At 41.8% G+C, this 21,097-nt stretch overlaps 1 protein-coding gene across 1 annotated transcript in view; it reads right to left on the bottom strand.

Annotated features, from left to right (window-relative positions):
• Nucleotides 1–21,097, bottom strand: part of MRPL48 (mitochondrial ribosomal protein L48) — a 53,547-nt gene that overhangs the window by 15,371 nt on the left and 17,079 nt on the right. Inside the window, exons 4-6 of the mRNA XM_037522056.2 lie at nt 19,382–19,413; nt 14,581–14,669; nt 443–612 (exon numbers count right to left, since the gene is read on the bottom strand). Coding sequence (XP_037377953.1) covers nt 443–612; nt 14,581–14,669; nt 19,382–19,413 — 291 coding nt within the window. The remainder of the gene's footprint in view (nt 1–442; nt 613–14,580; nt 14,670–19,381; nt 19,414–21,097) is intronic.

Raw genomic sequence — 21,097 nt, 5'->3', positions numbered from 1 at the left:
GACGGACGGGCACAAGGGAATTTTCTGGGTTAATGGAACTTTGGTTTTTTTTTTTTTTCATTTTCTTAAATTGTTGTTCATTTTTGTGCAATATTTGATTTCCCCCCTCAGGTGAAGTCCCCCAATTCTCCCACCCACACAGCACCTGTGAACCATCACCATAGTCCCTATGTTCTTTCCTCCCCTGTTTTGACCCCACTTCACCCCCCCCAGAATGCCTCAGATCTATGGTTTGCCTGCAAGTTGGTCTCCCCACTGCCACCCATTGTTCAGATTCCCTATATTCCACCTACAAGTGAAATTATTTTTGTGGCAACTACATACCTAAAAAGGGTGAATTTTGCTAAATGTAAATTATGTCTCAAAATCTCATTTAATAACAATAACAAAAAAGAAAGCATGCTACCCACACCAAAAACACGTACAAAAGCATCCTTCATACCTTTCCTCAACTTTAATGGAGAGACGGTTGCAGAGGTTGTGAACATACTGGGCATAACTCTCTGCCAAGGCCATATCATATGCAGTCAGGTGAACATTTAAAACCCCATATTCATAATCGGTCCCCAAATTAATGGGTCTCACTTCCACTTTTCCCCTCTTCTTCTTGGGCTAAATAGAAAACGAACAGAGAAATAAATCAAAGTATTATACAATAAATTCTAATAGTACCATTTTGTCAATAAACAGAAATCAGTCTTTCAAATAAATTTGTTCACCATTTTTCTCCCAGGTTACCCAACTACAAACTGACATTCTCCTGGGAAGGAATGGACAATTTCCCTTGCCAGTTTAGGCTTTAACATCTGCCAATGAAAGGAGAGGGAATATTGTTGGCATTAATTTAACATGAATACGTTTTATTTATTTATTTTTTTTAAGATTTATTTATACAAGAGCTGGGGTATAGGCCAGAGGTGCGGGAGGGTGAGAGGATTCACCAAAGACAGAGTGGGGAGCAGAACAGGCAGAGGGACCGAAGACACTGCTGAGAGGAGCAGTGGGCAAGACAGGAGAGGTCTGCCGTGCCATGTGGGTATCTCCCTGGCCGGCTGGGAATGGAACAGCAGGCGCTGCAGCGGCTACGGACAGCTTCACAGTGCTGTGCTCAACCCACTGAGCCACTGGGGAGGCCCAACACATGTTTTAAATTGATGAGGTTATATACATCACAGAATCTTAATCTAGAACCCACAGTAAATTTCAAAGGATCTTTCAACCCCAAACCCACAAGTAAAAATTTACATGTGTACACAATTTTCTGAGGAATGAGTCCTTAGAATATTAAAGGAATCAATTGCAAAGAAGTTCAGCATTAGTTTTCTTCCAACCCTCCTAACATTTACATTCTGCAATTCTTTATACTGTCTTCCTTTTAAGAACTGAATAGTAGAAAAATTATTTTAATCTTTCCCTTTCATATAAAGGGCATATCAATCTGTGTAAGCTGCTGTGTAAGCTGACAGCATTCAAAGATTCCTTCTTCTCCACACCCTCTCTAATACATGTAGTTTCTTCCTTTTTTTTCCAGATTTTTAAAAAATTTATTTATTTTTGCATTGAACTGGGGTGCAGGCCAGAAGTGCAGGGGGGAGAGGATTCACCAGAGACAGATTGGGGAGAGCAGGCAGATCTACTGAAATACACTGCTAAGGGGATCAGCAAGCAAAACAGGAGAGGTCTGCTGTGCCATGTGGGTTAGCTCCCTGGCCAGGATCAAACTCAGGCCACAGGGATGATAGATTTAACCCCTAGGTCACGAGGGAGGCCCCAACACTTTTAGTTTCTTATCTTTTTTTTTTTTAAACATTTATTCATTTATTTATACAAGCACTGGGCACAGTCGGAAGCGCGGGAGGGTGAGAGAATTCACCAGAGCCAGAGCGGGCAACAGAACTGGCAGAGTGACGATACACTGCTGAGGGGAGCAGCAGGCGGCAGGAGAGATCTGCGCGCCATGTGGGACCCTCGCCCTAAGGCCGGGGATCGAGCCGGCGCTGCAGAGGCTGCAGGCAGCCTCGCAACCCAGCGCCCAACCGCTGTGCCATCAGGGAGGCCCTTCTTATCTTTTTTGATAAGGGTTATCCTCATAGATCTTAGGTAGTATTTCATTATGGTTTTGGTTCACATATTCCTGATAGTGACAACAAGCATTTTTTCATGTGCCTGTTGGCCATCTGTATGTCTTCCACACAGAAGTATCTACTTAGCTGTTCTGTCCACTTTTTGATTGGGTTATTCAATTTTTTTGTTGAGTTGTATGAGTTCTTTGTAGAGTTTGGATATTAGCTTCTTGTCAGATGTATGATACGCAAATATCTTCTTCAGTTCAGTAGTGTATCTTTTTGCATTGATAGTTTCTTTGTGCAGAAGCTTTTTAATTTGATGTAGTCCTATTTTTTGACTTTTATTTCCCTTGCTGTTGTAAAGACACTCCTGAAGTCAGTGTGTTGTAGTGTTTCTACCTATGTTTTCTTCCAGGTATTTATGGTTTCAGGTCTTACATCTATGTCTCTGATCTATTTTGAATTCATTTTTGTTTATGATGTGAGATAGTAGTTTAGTTTTGTTCTTTTGCATGTGGCTGACCAATTTTCCCAACACTTCTTGTTGAAGAGACCTCTTTATCCAGGGTATGTTCTTGGTTCATTTGTAATATATTAACTATTCATATAAATGTGGGTTTGTTTCTGGGCTTTCAATTCTATTTCATGTGTCTATATGCCTATTTTTACTTGAATACCATACTGTTTTGATAACTATTGCGTTGTAGTATAGTTTGAAGTCAGGGAGTATAATACCTCCTTTCTTCTTGTCAGAATTGCTTTGGCTATTCAGGATCTTTCATGGTTCTACACAAATTTCAGTAATTTTTGCTCTATTTCTTAAAGAATTCTATTAGAACTTTGATAGAGATTGCATTGAATCTGTATATTGTTTTGGGTAAGATAGCCATATTAACTGTTAGTTCTTCCAACACATGAACACTGAAAATCTTTCCATTTCTTTGTGTCTTATTTCTTTTATAGTTTTTGTTGGATAGGATATTCACCTCCTTTGCTAATTTGTAGGTACTTAAATTTTTTAACATTTATTTATTTATGCATACAAGAACTGGGGTATAGGCCAGAGGAGGGGTGCTGAGAGGATTCACCAGAGACAGAGTGGGGAACAGAACAGGCAGATTGACTGAAATACACTGCTGAGGGGAGCAGCGGGCAAGTCAGGAAAGGTCTGCTGCACCATATGGGTAGCTTCCTGGCTGGGGATCGAACTTGTGCTACAGTGGCTGCTGATAGCTTCAGGTTGCAACTTAACCCTTTGAGCCACCAGGGAGGCCCCTTAATTTTTTTTTATGCAATTGTAAATGGGATTGTTTTCTTGTATTTATTGTCTAGTTTTTTCTTTGCATATAGGAACACTTTTGTATATTAATTTTGTTGCCTGCCACTTTACACACTAATTTATTGATTCTAATATTTTTTGGTGGAGCCTTTAGGATTTTCTGTGTATATTATGTCACCTATAAATAGTGATATTTTTATTTCTTTTCCAATTTGGATTCCTTTTATTTTTGAAGTTCTTATTTTTAATGTAGTCCAATGTAGTCCAATCTACTCATTCTTTCTTTTATGGCTTCTTTTATGATTCTGTTAAAGAAATCTTTGTAAGGGCCTCCGCGGTGGCGCAGCGGTTGAGCGCTGGGTTGCGAAGCTGCCCGCGCCCGCCGGTTCGATCCCCGGCTGCTCCCCGGCCACCGGAGGAGGGTCCCACATGGCGTGCAGACCTCTCCTGCCGCCCGCTGCTCCCCTCAGCAGTGTACTTCGGTCCTTCTGCCTGCTCTGCTCTCCGCTCTGGCTCTGGTGAATTCTCTCACCCTCCCGCGCTTCTGACTGTACCCAGTGCTTGTGTAAACAAACAAACAAATAAATAAATAAAGCATGCCTCTATTAAAAAAATAAATAAACTGTTTAAAAAAAAAAAAAGAAATCTTTGTAAGCCTTCAGATCATCATGATAGGGCCTCCCCGGTGGCGCAGCGGTTGAGTGCTGGGTTGCGAAGCTGCCCGCAGCCTCTGCAGCGCTGGTTCGATCCCAGGCTGCTCCCCGGCCACCGGAGGAGGGTCCCACATGGCGCGCAGACCTCTCCTGCCGCCCGCTGCTCCCCTCAGCAGTGTACTTTGTCAGTCTGCCCGTTCTGCTCCCTGCTCTGGCTCTGGTGAATTCTCTCACCCTCGCCGCGCTTCTGACTGTACCCAGTGCTTGTATAAATAAATAAATAAATAAATAAATAAATCTAAAAAAAAAAAAAGAAAAGTATAAAAAAAAAAAAGATCATCATGATATTCTCATATGTTATCCTATCATGGTTTAATTATTTCAATATTTGCATTAGATCTTCAATCCATTTTATTTTATTTTATTTATTTATTTATTTATTTATTTTGATTTATTTATTTATTTATTTATACAAGCACTGGGTACAGTCAGAAGCACGGGAGGGTGAGAGAATTCACCAGAGCCAGAGCGGGGAGCAGAGCAGGCAGAAGGACCGAAGTACACTGCTGAGGGGAGCAGCGGGCGGCAGGAGAGGTCTGCGCGCCATGCGGGACCCTCCTCCGGTGGCCGGGGAGCAGCCAGGGATCGAACCGGCACCACAGAGGTCGCGGGCAGCTTCGCAACCCAGCGCTCAACCGCTGCGCCACCAGGGAGGCCCTTCAATCCATTTTAGGTGATTATTTTTGTACAGTGTGAAATAGAAGTCCACAGTCTTTTTTTTTTTTTTTTTTTTTTTTTTTTTTAAGATTTCTTTATTTATTTATTCATATGAACACTGGGTACAGTTAGAAGCGCAGGAGGGTGAGAGAATTCACCAGAGCCAGAGCGGGGAGCAGAGCAGGCAGAAGGACCAAAGTACACCGCTGAGGGGAGCAGCGGGCGGCAGGAGAGGTCTGCACGCCGTGTGGGACCCTCCTCTGGTGGCCGGGGAGCAGCCGGGGATCGAACCAGCGCTGCGGAGGCTGCGGGCAGCTTCGCAACCCAGCGCTCAACCACTGCGCCGCCGGGGAGGCCCAGAAGTCCACAGTCTTTTATTTTTTCTTCACATGGTCATTCAATCCAATTGACCCAGCATCCCTGCATGGCATTGTCACCTTTGTTATATATTAAATGCCCATAGAGATGATTCTCTATGTTTCCGTACTCTATTCTGTTCCCTTGGGCTACTTGTCTATTCCTAAGTCAATAGCACACTGTCTTATTATTAGAGATTTATAATAAGATTTGTTACTTGGTAAAAAGTTGGGATTTATTTTTAGAAAATGGGAGAGGGCAAACTTATCTCCATTTACCTGTTTTAAGTCACCCCTGTCTAACAGCCAATAGCCTGTGGCTGCCACAGCAGTTATTTCTGGCAGAGCATCTGGAATGCTTCCCTCACATTGCTGCTATCCAAGTCAACCTAAGAAGGCAGGGACCCAATTCAGAGAAGTAGAGAGAGGACCAAGAATTGCTCCTTTCACAAGGTCACTACTATTTATCTCACAGCAATGTTCCAGGAAATGAAAACAATAGTGCATATAGAGTCTCCCTGGTGATGCAAGAGGTTAAACACCGCACTATGAAGCAATATGCAGCCTCTGCAGCACAAATTTGATCCCTGGCTGGCCAGGGAGCTACCCACATGGCGCAACAGACCTCTTCTGACTCACCCATTATTCCCCTCAGCAGTGTTTCAGTCAGTCTGCCTGTTCTGTTCCCCAGTCTTTCTCTGGTGAATCTTCTTCTCCCCCCCATCTCTGGCTTGTACCCCAGCTCTTGTATGCATAAATAAATAAATCTTTAAAAAAAATAGTGCATATAAAAAGTGAATGATACAATCTGTGGCACATAGACAATCAATGTTAATGTTCATTACTATTTTCATTTTTGTATTTCCCATATCAAGTACAGGTCCTGACAGAAAGAAAACATTCAATGAATCATTATCTTAGGATTTTAGAACAGGAAGGCATTTAGAGATGACTTTGTCCCAGTTCTTTATCTTTGCATGGGAATACTGTGAAGCTCAAAGAGATTAAATATGTCCTCCAAAGTCACAGAGCTAGACAGTACAGATCCTAGGAATTAAAATTTAGATCTTTTAACACCCAATACAGGGATTTTTCACCATAATCTCTGTATTACTGAAGTTCCTAACACTGGGGGCCATTTCAGGGTCATTCAGCTTTTAGAAATTAAACATCAAGGTACAGTGACTTCTCTCTTCTTCAGAGCCTACCACACCCATGACCAAATGCAGCAATCCACACTTCTCATCATGACAGCCCTGCAGTGAGCTGTAAAGAAGGCTAAAGTCAGAATGCAATAGGGAAAGGCTGAAACTTTTCAGTGAAGGTAGGAACTTCTCTGCAGCCTCCAGGAATCTTTTCTTAACCGAGTGTAACATAAGGGCTCTTTGAAAAGTGTTGCTCTAAGACAACAAAAAAAGAAAGCTGATTCAGAATCCCTCTTGGCATCTCACTTGCTTTTCCATGTCAGCCTAGATCTGTCTGGAGTGATCTGTACCATCAGGAGCTGACTGTGATATTATATTTCAGTTCTGAGCCAGGGTACAGCATAGCTAGCAAGAGCTGACTGCATAAAATATCAGATAGCAGTTCCTATAGTTTTACCTGCTCAGTCTTTCTTACATCCATTCCTTCCTTTTTATTCCTACTTTTTGAGTTCAGATCTCATAACTGCCATGGGGAACTATTAAAGAAGCCTGAGCAAGGAGCCAGGCAGGGAAGAAAGGGAGGCTAGGAGAAAGGTGGTAGGGAAGATGACTACTGTCCACCATCAAACTCTGGCACTCTTGACTGACCTGGACTCACTATGGCAGGGCCCAAGATGGCTATTCTTAGGTCTCTGTAGGACTGCACTATGTTCCCCAACATGGCCATAGGATAAATTACTACACTTTTTTTATACAAAATGTTCACATTATCACCTCTATTTTACAGACTGGGGTTTTCTCAAGGTAAGTTACTTGCATAAGGTTATTGAGAAACTTTGCAATAGAAAAAGAAAAACTCTTTTCTTTGTAAAAGAAAAGAGCAGATTGGGCCTCCCTGGTGGCGCAAGGGGTTAAACATCACATTATGAAGCAATCTTCAGCCTCTGCAGCAATGAGTTCGATCCCTGGCCAGCCAGGGAGCAACCCACATGGTGCAGCAGACCTCTCCTGTCTCGCCCGCTGCTCCCCTCAGCAGTGTGTTTCAGTCAGTCAGCCTGTTCTGTTCCCCACTCTCTCTATGGTAAAACTTTCACCCCTGCATCTCTGGCCTGTGCCCCAGCTCTTGTATGCATAAAATAAATAAATCTTAAAAAAAAAAAAAAAAGAGCAGATGGAGAAAGGAATCAGATTAGAATAACAGGTTACAAATCCCAAAGGAATTTCAAAGATACTTTCATCTTTGCCTCCTTTTCTCTATAACTTTATACAAGGAGAATTTGAGACCCAGAAAGGAGGAGTAACTTGTTGAAGGTTACAAAAATATGACAAAGATAACCACTTTTTGTCTAGCCATGGCTGGACACTGGGTCTGTAATTCCAGCTCTAGGCTCACTCCTCTAGTTCCTGCAAAAGTATACAGGTATAGGGGCCTATACTGCTGGTGCAGGTGGTTGAGCACAGCGCTGTGAAGCTGTCCGCAGCCTCTGCAGTGCAGGTTCGATCCCAGCCAGCCGGCGAGATACCCACATGGTGCAGCAGACCTCTCCTGTCTCGCCTGCTGCTCCTTTCAGCAGTGTATTTCAGTCTACCTTTTCTGCTCCCCCGCTCTGTCTCTGGTGAATCCTCTTACCCTCCCGCACATCTGGCCTGTACCCCGGTTCTTGTATGCATGAATAAATAAATCTTTAAAAAAAAAAAGTATACAGGTATACAGGTAGTATACAGATAGCATTATCCAGGTGGGAAAGTTGGGAGGGAATTCTATCATTCTAATCTTCAGAGGAAAAGGTCGACTATGCCTGGGGCATATTCAGTTTCAAGAAATTCTGGTGATGGAAATAAAATTTATTGTTTTAAAAAAATTTTACTGGAAATAAAATTTACATCTGAGGACTTGGATGATCTGGTGATGGTACAATGAACAGTCAATAATAAGATGTGCATAAAGATCAAGTGATTATGTTGATAACTCAAAATGGCAAGCACAAGAGACATATGCTAGACAAAAGGCCTGGCCCTGACTGGAATGGCAAGAGGCATATATAGCCTGTTGCTGCATGAAGAGTACTAGACTTAGAAGGAAGTCAAAGAAAATCTAGAGTCAAATCTTCACTTTTTGCTTAGTAACTAAGCAAAATGAGTGACCTTTCTAGGCATCAATTCCTTCATCTGTAACACCTACGATTATTGTAAAGCTCAAAATAGTTTGAGTTTACATGAACTGGAAATAGCGTAGACTTTAGATAGGTTCTGACCATCCTCAGTTCAAAAATACTGGCTCTGGAAATTACTAGTGACTTGGTTAAGTGATTTATTCCGAGTCATAGATTCCTCAAAGAGAATCTTTAATAACCATGGATTAGACAAAATTGTAATTCTATAGTTATATTACTATGTCCTTTACTGCCCCAGTGTTTCCAGTTAACCTAACCACTGGGTGCTCGTAGAGGACTGTGAGCACTTTACATACTTAGTGCCAGGGTGCAGGTTCATAAATTTTTTTTTTTAAAGATATGTATGTATGTATGTATGTATGTATGTATGTATTCAAGCACTGGGTACAGTCAGAAGCGCGAGAGGGTGAGAGAATTCACCAGAGCCAGAGTGGGGAGCAGAGCAGGCAGAAGGACCAAAGTACACTGCTGAGGGGAGCAGTGGGCAGCAGGAGAGGTCTGCGTGCCATGTGGGACCCTCCTCCAGTGGCCGGGGAGCAGCTGGGGATCAAACCGGCGTTGTAGAGGCTACGGGCAGCTTCGCAACCCATTGCTCAACCGCTGTGCCACCGGGGAGGCCCTCATAAATGTTTTTTGAGATGAATTCCGTAACACCTGCACTGACCCTTTCAGGGATAACTGCTTCTTCATCTTTGTTCTCTTGATATTTAATTCATTCCTCTAGTAAAGCATTTAGCACATGTATTTAGTAACATTTTCAAGCACTATCTTTCCCAGCACATTGTACACTCACACTCTGTAGGAAGAGACTACCTGTGCTCAGCATGCCTGGCACATAGATGCTAGGCTGATGGTTTTTCTTTTCTTTTTTTTTTTTAGAGGCATGTTTTATTTATTTATTTATTTTGTTTGTTTGTTTGTTCTTTTGTTTATACATGCACTGGGTACAGTCAGAAGCACGGGAGGGTGAGAGAATTCACCAGAGCCAGAGCGGGGAGCAGAGCAGGCAGAAGGACCGAAGTACACTGCTGAGGGGAGCAGCGGGCGGCAGGAGAGGTCTGCGCGCCATGTGGGACCCTCCTCCGGTGGCCGGGGAGCAGCCGGAGATTGAACCGGTGCCGCAGAGGCCGCGGGCAGCTTCGCAACCCAGCGCTCAACTGCTGCGCCATCGGGGAGGCCCTGATAGCTTTTCTTTTCAATGAGTATAAGAGGTAGTCTTGAGAGAATACATGGATGTTACTTTAAAACAATTCTCTCTAAGCCAGTCTTAATCATCCATTTCTAGCCTTACCACAACTACATTGGCAAAAGCAATCTTTCTATTCCTAGGAAGCTAGGACTGTCACCATAAAGTAATTCTGATATGCTGTTTTTTCTGGGAATGATGCCACAATTTCCTCACAGACTTGTGGTTGAGAGAACTACTCTATCTATGGGTGCTACAACAAAATAAATAGGTGTCAGAACTGATAGACACCTCCTCTATGTCAACAGTAAAAACAGCAGGATGTTTCCAAGAGAAAGGTTATCATAATTCATGGCAGTCCTTCTATAAATAGGAAGTAAACTGTTTGAGTTAGAAATATATACCTTACTTTCTTGCCCCAGATCCTGGAAAACATAACATTTAACAATTATGAACTGATAGCAATTTATATTGTCTCCATTTCACTCTCCCACATCTTCCTCTAGGCAATTCTCTGATTCTTGGGCTGCTATTACCTCAAGATTGGAGGCTGGGCAACAGCTGAGGGTAAATAAGTGGTCTTGGGAGATATCACCTAGCACTATACAAGTGCGAAGGACTAAATTATTTTTATTTCTACAATAAAAATCACTCCAAACAATCCTAAGCCTTTTAAAGTTAACAGAATAATGCAGGACCTTGAGGGAATCAAGAGATCTATGCATTAAGACACTGTTAGCTACAGAGATATGCTGTGAAATGTGATCACTCACTGCCACAGTCAAGCTGGATCTCATAGGATGAGAGGGGAAAAAAAGAAAGGTATCATGTCACACAGGGGAAAGAGCATGTGCAAAGGCACAGAGGCATGAGTGTGTGTGGTGAGGAAATATACCTGCACAGGGTGCAGAGGGCAATCACTGAGAGGGAATCAGGGTCTGTGCTATAAGAGATCTGGGATCCCATGGTTTGCTCTCACCCCCCATGCTGCCACTCAAGAGGAAGCTTCCTTTGTCTCTCTCCTCTCTCACCAATTTCTCAGGGAAGCATGAAGCACAAAATCATAAGCATGGAGGGATGGGAACCAACCTAGAGTTATAAACCAGGATATGTAAGAAAGAGATAAAGGAAACCAAAAGATGATAAAGGGAGAAACCAGAATTAATAAGGGAAGTTGAGCTGAGGCATATACCCTTTTTCTTTCCAAGGCTCAGAAGTCATAAGACTGAATGTGGAGTCCTTGGAAGAAGAAATGAAGAAATTACACAAGCAGAAATTGTGCAAGGGCTTGGGACTTTATGCATAGAATTAAGTCTTGTTTCAGGGATGTGGGACTCAAGAGAATAGACACCCCACCCTGAGAGGGGGAAAAAATGGGAATCTGGCTACTTATTGATTTTTCTAGGTTTTAGGCTTAGGGAGAGGTAGGGGGTCAGAAGATGCCTTCGAGTGTATCCAGTCCAGCTCCCAGAGGAGCAAAACAGACAGGAACTTGGCACAGAATCTCTGTAAGCTTTCAGTTTCCTGCAGTACTGCATAGGAAGGGAGGCACCCACAGCAATCTCCACCACTACTCAGCACTATTGTGCCAGCCACCCCGGGACAATGAATCACATCAGAGAAAAGTCAACAGCTCTAACCAAGGCAGCATTACTCTCTTCAAGTAACCAAGCTCATCTGCAGCCAATTGTTGGCAGATAGTGGGTTACGTATTTACAAAAGCTTAGAAAAACTCCAATAACTACATTTCAGTTGAGCTCAATCAACTGTATCAACTGCGCTTTACTTGATGCCAAGTCCTCTGTTGAGCACTGAGGATACACAAAAAAATGAGACATGGCTTCTATCCTGAGGGAGCTCACAAGCTAGAGGTGAAGAGAGTCATCAAAACAGACAGTTAAGAAAGAGCAGTAAGTCTTAGGCGAGTGGAAACACAAGGAACTCTAGCAGCTCATGATAGGACAAGTAACCCAGTACAAGTAATTCAGGAAGGTTTCTCAGAAGGGGAGATGCATTTTTTTTTCTTTCAACATCCTGCTTCCTCACTGGGATTTAAAGGGTGAGGATGTATTAGTCAAGTGAAGAAGGAGAAAAGGTCTTCCTAGTGGAGAGAATAGCACTTGAGAGACCTTGAATAACAGTACGATGATGTGGATAAAAAGCAAGCGGCCCAATGCAGTTAAAGTACAGTATCCATAGATGGGAGAAGTTAGAAAGATAGAGACAGTTGGCATTAAACATGGCATTAAGTTTCTTTTTTTTAAAAGATTTATTTATTTATGCATACAAGAGCTGGGGCATAGGCCAAAGGTGTGGTGGGGGTGTGTGTGTGAGAGGATTCACCAAAGACAGAGTGGGGAGCAGAACAGGCAGATCTACTGAAATACACTGCTGAGGGGAGCAGCAGGTGAGACAGGAGAGGTCTGCTGTGCTATGTGGGTTGGCTCCCTGGTCGGGGATTGAACTTGTGCCACTGTGGCTGCAGATAGAGTCATAGGGCCAAGACTTAACCCCCTGCGCCACCTGGGAGGCCCAGCATTAAGCTGCTTTTTATATCAGCTAAGGAGCAGGTCACAGCAGAATATATGCAGGCAATTGTCTTTGAGGGAGGATCCCAATAAATTTTTTTTTTAAAGATTTATTTATTTATGCATACAAGAGCTGGGTACAGGCTAGAGATGCAGGGGGTAAGAGGATCCACTAGAGACAGAGTGGAGAAGAGAACAGGCAGATTGACTGAAATACACTGTTGAGGGGAGCAGCGGGCGAGACAGGAGAGGTCTGCTTCGCCATGTGGGTTTCGCTCTGGCCAGCCGGGGATCAAATTCGTGCTGCAGAGGCTGCAGATTGCTTCACAGTGCGGTGCTTAAACCCTTGCGCCACGAGGGAGGCCCCTGGATCCCAAGAAATTTTTATTTTTTTTTTTTTTAGAGGCATGTTTTATTTATTTATTTGTTTGTTTGTTTGTTTGGTTTATACATGCACTGGGTACAGTCAGAAGCGCGGGAGGGTGAGAGAATTCACCAGAGCCAGAGCGGGGAGCAGAGCAGGCAGAAGGACCGAAGTACACTGCTGAGGGGAGCAGTGGGCGGCAGGAGAGGTCTGCGCGCCATGTGGGACCCTCCTCCGGTGGCCGGGAGCAGCCGGGGATTGAACCGGCGCTGCAGAGGCTGCGGGCAGCTTCGCAACCCAGCGCTCAACCGCTGTGCCACCGGGGAGGCCCCTGGATCCCAAGAAATTTTTTAAAAAAAAAAGTACACACCCAAACAAAACTAATTTTATTTTCTGCTAATTTATGTGAGACTTTTAGAAGGGGGATGTCCCAAAATAAAACAATTCCAACAACGTACTCTGAAGGGTCGCAACTCAGAAAGGGTGTAAATCACTCCTGAATTTTTAATAGCACTTTGTATCTTCCTTTTAGCACTTGTCACTTTCTGCCTGGCACCATAATTATCTGTATCTCATCACTAATGGTGTACCAGCTTCCTCTGAGCATGAACCAGGTTGTATTCATTCATTCTGTAAAATGTTATTGCTACCCAGTCTGAACAGGCAAGGCACCCCTAATAGTGCCTAACACATAATAGATGTTTGATAAATATTTCATAACAGCATGGCTGAATGATTCTCAAAAATATTCTAATCCAGAGTTTCTCAACCTTTGTTAAGAGTTTGATAAAAGCAAAGCACTCTCTTCCCAGAAAAATACACACAGAAAAAACATTTTACATATACTATCAGGACGCACCAGGCCCTGAGGGGGAAGGTTAATTTACCCAAAGCCATGAAGCTATTAAGTGACAGAACCAAGCCCAGAACACAAACTTCCTGGCTTCCAATTCAGTACTCTTCCCACTGTAAAGTAACTGCTTTAATCCATCTGTTTCCTGCTGGGGGGCTGCCTGCCTCATCTAAGCCTCAGACATGGCCATATTCATGAAACCCTTGATATAAGGATGATGCTCAGGAAAAAATGGCAAGTGGAGTGACTTCTGCTGCCCAAACAGGTCTGGACTTCTAACAAGGGGAAAGCAGCAATGGGGTGTACATGGTCATGTGGGAGTATTAAAATAAGCCAAAGACCCAAAAGTAATGCTGAAATCTTCCAAAGTAGATAGTAAAATCTTCCTCCTAACAGTACCATTTTTTATTTATTTATTTATGCATATAAGAAGTGGAGTGTAGGCCAGAGGTGCAGGGTTGGGGAGCGGTAAGATGATTCACCAGAGACAGAATGGGGAGCTTCACAGGCAGATCTATGAAAATATACTGCTGAAATATACTGAAGTATACTGCGTCATGTGGGTTAGCTCCCTGGCAGGGGATTGAACTCATGCTGCAGTGGCTGCCAATAGCTTGATAGTGCTGAGACTTAACACCTTGCACCACCAGGGAGGCCCCTAGCTAATAGTGCGTTTATGGGAAGTGATAGAGTTGTGACTCCAAGCCAGACCTTCTGACTTTCAAGGCAGTGATGTATCCACATCACCACAAAATCCTCTGCATATGCACTGAAATCTAACCACCACACACGCACTCCTGAAACTGGGTCAGAGAAAGAGGTGCTTAGAACCAACTCCAAGTTACCTGTGATAACAAATCCAAGGAACACATATACATTTTAAATCTGCAAATACTATAAAAATCAGTACTTGCTGAAAATGTCAATCCACCTCTACTTGCCACAGACCATTCATTTAACTAAAGTGAATGTATCATTTCCACTGTGAGAGCTATATCTAACAAGAAGATGCTTTTATAAAGTATTTCAAGTAATAAACCAAAACATTTGCTAAATACCGTGATAACCTGGCCTAGGGAAAAGGTTGGGAGCTGGTAGAAACAATTCCAATCTGGATTATATCCCAACTAACCAGAGAGGAATGAGATGTGACCTCCATCCTTTCTAGCTCCACTATTATCCAGTCTACACATATCTGATCTCTGCATCTTTGCAAAAGCTGCACACCATCCTTTTCTAAAGGACTCCTGCCTCTTTACCTCTTGTTCCTTAATTAGGTGCTTGTATCTTCCAATGCCATGAGTGGGTTTTGACCTATATTGCCGACTGGTACTCAGTAGAATCCCACCTAAAAGAGAAAAATGAAAAAAACCTGTTTCAAAGCTCTCCACAGACAGACAGGTCATACGTAAGGAAACAAATTCTCCATTGCAAAACTGGTAATATCTGGAGTAGCAGAACTCTTGTGGTTTAAAGAGCCAGAGAGATTTTTTGATCCTAGGCTGACTTAGTTTACCCCCTTTTACTTTCCTTTTGGCCCCTGGACTTTATCCCAACCCCTCTACTTATCTTTCTTTGAGAAATTTTCTCCTGCTAGAGCCCATGGTGGTACAGCCATGACAGACAAATCTTTCTAACACAAATCTAATCATGTCCTTTTTCATTCATTCAACCATTTATTTACTGCACACAATTTTTTTAAGTACTTACTATATGCCAAGCACTATACCAGGTACTACAGAGACAACAATGAATGGGACAGGGAAGGTCTTTGCCACATTTCAAACTGTTTTAGTAGTGACCTACTCCTTAGGTAAGCATTTAAGAACCTTGATTTTAAATCTATTTCCAGCTACTTCATCTTCTGGTCCTCCCACTCCTCCAGGCCATTACACCTTGCTCCTCAGTCACAGAGCTACACTAGTCGTTGTATATAAGCCATGCTGTTTTCATGCCTGGGTGCCTTGCCAGGCTGTCTGTCCTGGTAAGACTACACCTCTCTTCCAGGCAAAATCCTACAAGCCTGTAGGGCCAATTCAAATGTCACGGTCTCCGTGAAACTCTTTTGCTGCCCTAAATAAAGATCATTAAGTTTACTTCACAGTTATAGTTCTCCCATGCCTCCATTCTAAGTAAAACATTGTGTGTAAATAAAAACAGAAAACTCAGATGCCAAGCACCAGTTTTAAACACACAGAAACTCAATCGCCCATCAGTGGTTTCAAAGAGCAGAACCAAAACTGCTCTTCAAGATGATGACACATCTTAGGTAAAAGTGCTGCGAATGCTTGCTCTGTCTTTGATCTACTGGAATTACTTGGCAAAAAGGCATTTTCAAATACAGTTTGGGGGCAATTCCTATAATTAAAGCAGCTGGTTAATTACCACGCTGGTTTAAAGCACTGTTAAATTAACCATTTTCCCCTTAAATGAGAGGTTTGGATCAAATTACCAAGGGTTAAACAGCTTAATAGGCAATTTCAATTATGAAGTTTACAAGTTTGAAAGCCTCTCATTTCCAATAAGTTCAACTGGATTTTTCCCCCTGTGTCATTAAGCTGGGTTTCCTGCTGTCACATTAACATTGCAGCTTCAGAAGAGAAAATACAACTCCTTTTCACTAAAGAAGACACAAAACTCCAGGATCTCAAAAGGAGACCTTGAAAATCTTCTAATTAGCACAATTATAGGATGTTTCATGCGTTGATTTCTCCCACACGACACCCCTCTCCTTCATATATGGCACAGTCAACAGTCCTTCAATGTCCTTGTTTACTAAACTGGGAACTAATACCATCAGTCCAGGACAGAAGAAAAACAACTTCATTTTAATTATTTCTCCTTCAGAACCGGAACTAGCATTTTTAGCAGGGCTATGCAGGAATTTTTAGCAGGGCCCCAGCCAAGAATCTAATTATAAGATATTCTCTCCATTCAATAGACTGTAAGTCCCTGAAGGGCAGATATTTCTCAGCACCTGGTTAGTAGTATGTTCTCAGTAAGTGTATATTTAAGAAGGAAAAGAAAAAGATCCTTAGGATAGTGTACCAAGACAATCTGAAATGATTTGGCCCTGGCAGTTACCTACTTTTTTCAAAATTTCTTTTCAAACTTTGTTCTTATTACACTGAATTACTTGGACTTGAATGTACCAAGTTTCTCTGACTCTATCATTTTTCTCAGCTATAATAACAAGATTCAGCATTCCCTTCATTTAAAACCTTTAGGTTTTCATACACAAGATACATACTATGTACTTATTTATTTATTTACTTATTTCTACCTTTCCATGTATGTTTAAACCGTAAGAAAAACACAGCCATTACAATCAGGTCCTTCCTTGGAAAGAGCAGCTGGGAATGCACCCTGAGCTCACACAGAGTATGACTGGTAGAGTGAGGAATGGCGCACCACTCCCAAATCTTCTTTTTTGAACATCTGTATAATCCAAATTTGAAATTTCTGATTTTAAAGATACCTGAAAGAACTCATGAAAAATGCCTTTCAAGTAGAACTACCTTGGTGTGCTGATGCTGTAAATTGTCCTGTGCCTTGCAGCCTTCTAGGCACTGGGATTCCCTGAACACAAATGAAAAATGGACAAAGAAAAGGATAAATGGCCAGTAAATGCATGAAAAATGCCTAACTAACTAGAAATAAAAAACATGCAAATTGGGCCTCCCTGGTGGTGCAAGGGGTAAGTCTCAGCACTATGACGCTTTGGACAAACAGAGCAGCACGAGTTTGATCCCCGGCCAGGAAGCTAACCCACATGGCGCAGCAGACCTCTCCTCTCACCAGCTGCTCCCCTCAGCAGTGTATTTCACTAGATCTGCCTGTTCTGCTCCTCACTGTCCCCGGTGAATCCTCTCACCCCACCTCTCCCAGCCCTCCCCGCACTTCTGGCCTATGCCTCAGTTCTTGTATGCAGAAATAAATAAAGTTTACAAAAAAAAAAAAAAAATCACAAAAACAATAGCATTTTAAAATGTATAATATTAGCAAATATTTAAAAATAATACACTAATTACCAATAAGCATGTAAAAAGGGCTTCTCAAAAACCAAATAAGTATGAAATGGTATAATTCTTCTCAAGAGCAATTTGGTAATATGCATCAATAGCTTTAAAAATGTGTATTTCCTTTGACCCACCAGTTTGACATTTACAAATATATCCTAAGTAAATAATCAGACAAGGGCACAAATAATAGTGTACAGGGATGTTTATTATAGTATTGTTTATATCCAAAATCTCAGAGACATCTTAAGTTTCTCCAAACAGAAAACTGAGTAAATTATGTTATTTATTATCCACACCATTCTTTTCTTTTGGGTATGGAGATGCTCAACTTTTTTCTCATATAAATTAATAGTAACTATTATCCCCAGACCCAAAAAATAACCTACCAAATCATACAAAATAGCAAGTTCTTCTTTTGGATAGCGGGAAAACCTGTATTGTTCTTTAACAGAATGAAGAGAATGTACTTATTTCTAGAAATGCATGCTGAAGTATTCAGAAGTGAAATCGCATTAGATCTCATAAAGAAAGTTAACATGACAAGATGTCAACAACAGTTCAATCTAAGGGGTTGGTATAGAAGTGTTCATTGTATTATTCATGGAGGAAAAAAATCTTTCTTGCAATACTGTAAGCTCCTAAATGGCAAGGACTTAATTTTGTACCCTCCAGTACATAATACACCGCCTAATACAATAAATGTTTGTTTAATAAATAAAAAGAAAACCATTATTTGACATGTTGAACTTTGGGGCTGGTAGAAATGGTGATCTCTAAGCATTGCCACCATCTTCTAGAATAATGAACAAATGTAGAATTTCTTATACACTACCTAGCACATTTTAGGCATTCGATAAATTTTAGTTCCCTTCCTTACTTCCATTCCTTTGCCCCTGATACTCCAGTCAAAAGCTGGATGTCATGAAAATCCAATAACTGCTTTGAAATTTGTCACATGATAGACAAAGCCAAGAAATCAAGTAGCTGGGTTGAGAGAGAGGCTGATATTCATTGAGTTAACCAGATTGAGTGACATTCATTTTGTTTTTTTTTTTAAAGATTTATTATTTATGCATACAAGAGCTGGGGTACAGGCCAGAGGTGTGGGGGATGAAAGGACTCACCACAGACAGAGTGGGGAGCAGAACAGGCAGACTGACTGAAATACACTGCTGAGGGGAGCAGTGGGTGAGTCAGGAGTGGTCTGCTGTGCCACGTGGGTAGGTCCCTGGCCGGGGATCGGACTCATGCTGCAGTGTCTGTGGGTAGCTTCATAGGTTATATCTTAACCCCTTGTACCACCAGGGAGGCCTGAGTGACATTCACTTTGGATAAAATACTGTAAGAAAAGCCTAAGCCTACTACATGACAGCAATGGAAGACAGGTCTAAAATAGAGGCAGTAGTGAATAATAATAGGAATAATAGTAATAGCAAACTTTTTTTTTTAAAGATTTCTTTTTATTTATTTATGTATACAAGAGCTGGGGTATAGGCCAGAAGTGTGGGGTATGAGAGGATTCAACAGAGACAGTGTGGAGCAGAACAGGTGGATCTACTGAAATACACTGCTGAGGGGAGCAGCAGGCAAGACAGGAAAGGTCTGCTGCGCCATGTGGGTTAGCACACTGGCCAGGGATCAAACTCATGCTGCAGTGGCTGGCGATAGCTTGATAGCGCTCAGACTTTAACCCCTGCACTACCAGGGAGGCCCCCAATAGCAAACCTCTTTGAGCATATTATGTAATATATTTCATTAATCTTCAAATAACTCACAGTAATTTGTACTATAACTATCCCAATTTTTTAAGTACGGAAACTAAGTTATAGAGAAGTAGCCAAAGGTCACAGAAAAATATGCTCATGCTCTGAATTACTACTTCATGTTCTCACCCACTGTCCTAGTTCATGTGAGGGGTAGGATTTGGTCCTGGTCACTCTTCTCAAAGATATGTTAGGCATAATTCTACATAATATTATTACAGAGAATTAGATGATCACTTGAAGAAAAGAGACTACATCAGAAAATAACTGCTTACCTGCAGAACAGATGGGATTGTCTCCTGAAATTCTGGACCAAAAAAGAGGGAGAAAGTATGTTGAATACAATTAGATACCCAAATAAAATTTTCAGTTATCAAAACTTGTATGATTCTCACTAACAATATGTCAAAACTAGGTATTTTTTATTCATTCCTTCCCTTTGTTCCACAAACATTAAGTACACTATGTGCCAGACAATGTGCTAGGTCCTGAGGATTCAAAAGTAAGTAAAATGCCTGTACAGTCTAGCTGTGAGAGATACATGTAAACAAATACGTGCCACAGTATAGAACTGATCCAGAACAAAAGCTTACACAATTTGGTAGAACATGAAGAAAAGTGTGATCATTCCCAACAAAGAGGTCAAACTATATGATCTGACATTTTAAAAATGAAGAACTGCTCTCAACTACACATTCTTGGCAGAGATTTGAAAGTGGTATCCCGGGAAGAGCAAGCAGCTGAATGTGAATGGAACTTAAGTGGCAGGAAAAGGGGTGAGGGAATTTAGATAATCAGGGACCAGATCATAAAGGGCCTTGTATGCTGTGCTAAGGAGTTTGATCTTTACTCTATGTCTTGGCAGATTTTAAGCACAGGAGTGACATTATCATTTAAGTTTGGGGGAAAAAATCTTTTTAAAATTTTGGAAAATTAACCCTGACAGCAAAGCAAGTAATGACTGAGAAGAAGTGAAACTGAAACAAGAAAACCAGCGAGGTGGTTCTTACAATAACCCAGAGAAACAGGACAAGCCTTGTAATAACATGCTGAGGGAGGACAGAGAGGAAGGAACAGCAATGACAGCCAGACTGGACACAGAAGCCAGAGAATGAGAACACAAAGGAAAATATATGGCTTCATTTGGGTGACCACATAATATGAATATTTTACTTCAGTATCTTGAGAAGCTTTGAAACTAAATTGTAGACCAAGGTGGAAACAAACAGATCTGTGATTAAATGCTGACGCTACCATTTCCAAACTGCGACCTTAAGCAAGTTGTTTTATACCTTTGTAGTTCAATTACCTCATCTTTATTTTTTTTAAAGATTTATTTATTTATGCATACAAGAACTGGGGTACAGGCCAGAGGTATGGGGGGTGAGAAGATTCACCAGAGACAGAGTGGGGAACAGAACAGGCAGAAGGACCGAAGTACACGCTGAGGGGAGCAGCGGGTGGCAGGAGAGGTCTGTGCGCCATGTGGGACCCTCCTCCGGTGGCCGGGGAGCAGCAGGGGATCGAACCGGCGCTGCAGAGGCCACGGGCAGCTTCGCAACCCAGCGCTCAACCGCTGCGCCACAGCGAAGGCCCCTCAGAGAAAGTTATTATCCTCTCTAGATCTGTTATTTATGTATAAATAACTATTATACATAATAGTTACCTGTACCTACCAGATATTACCTGTATTATTACCTGTACCTACCAGATAACTCTGAGGATCATTCATTCATTAAATTATTATTTATTAAAATGCCTATTATGTTTTAGATACCATTCTAGGCCCTAGAGATATTGCAGTGAACAAAATTAACAAATTCCTTACCTACTTGATGCTTATATTCCAGTGAGTAGGGGGGCACAGAAAATATATTTTATATGTATATGTAAATGTGTCACATACATGTGTGTCATGCACACATATAACAAATGTATCAGGTGGTGACACCTGTTAACAAGAAAAATAATGCAAGATAAGAAGATAAAAA

The sequence above is a fragment of the Talpa occidentalis genome, unplaced genomic scaffold, assembly GCF_014898055.3.
Source record: "Talpa occidentalis isolate TD23 unplaced genomic scaffold, MPIMG_talOcc4v2.1 talOcc4.3, whole genome shotgun sequence".
NCBI classification, from domain to species: domain Eukaryota; kingdom Metazoa; phylum Chordata; class Mammalia; order Eulipotyphla; family Talpidae; genus Talpa; species Talpa occidentalis.
Note: the sequence above shows the minus strand (reverse complement) of the source record. Positions and strands in the feature narration are given on the sequence as shown.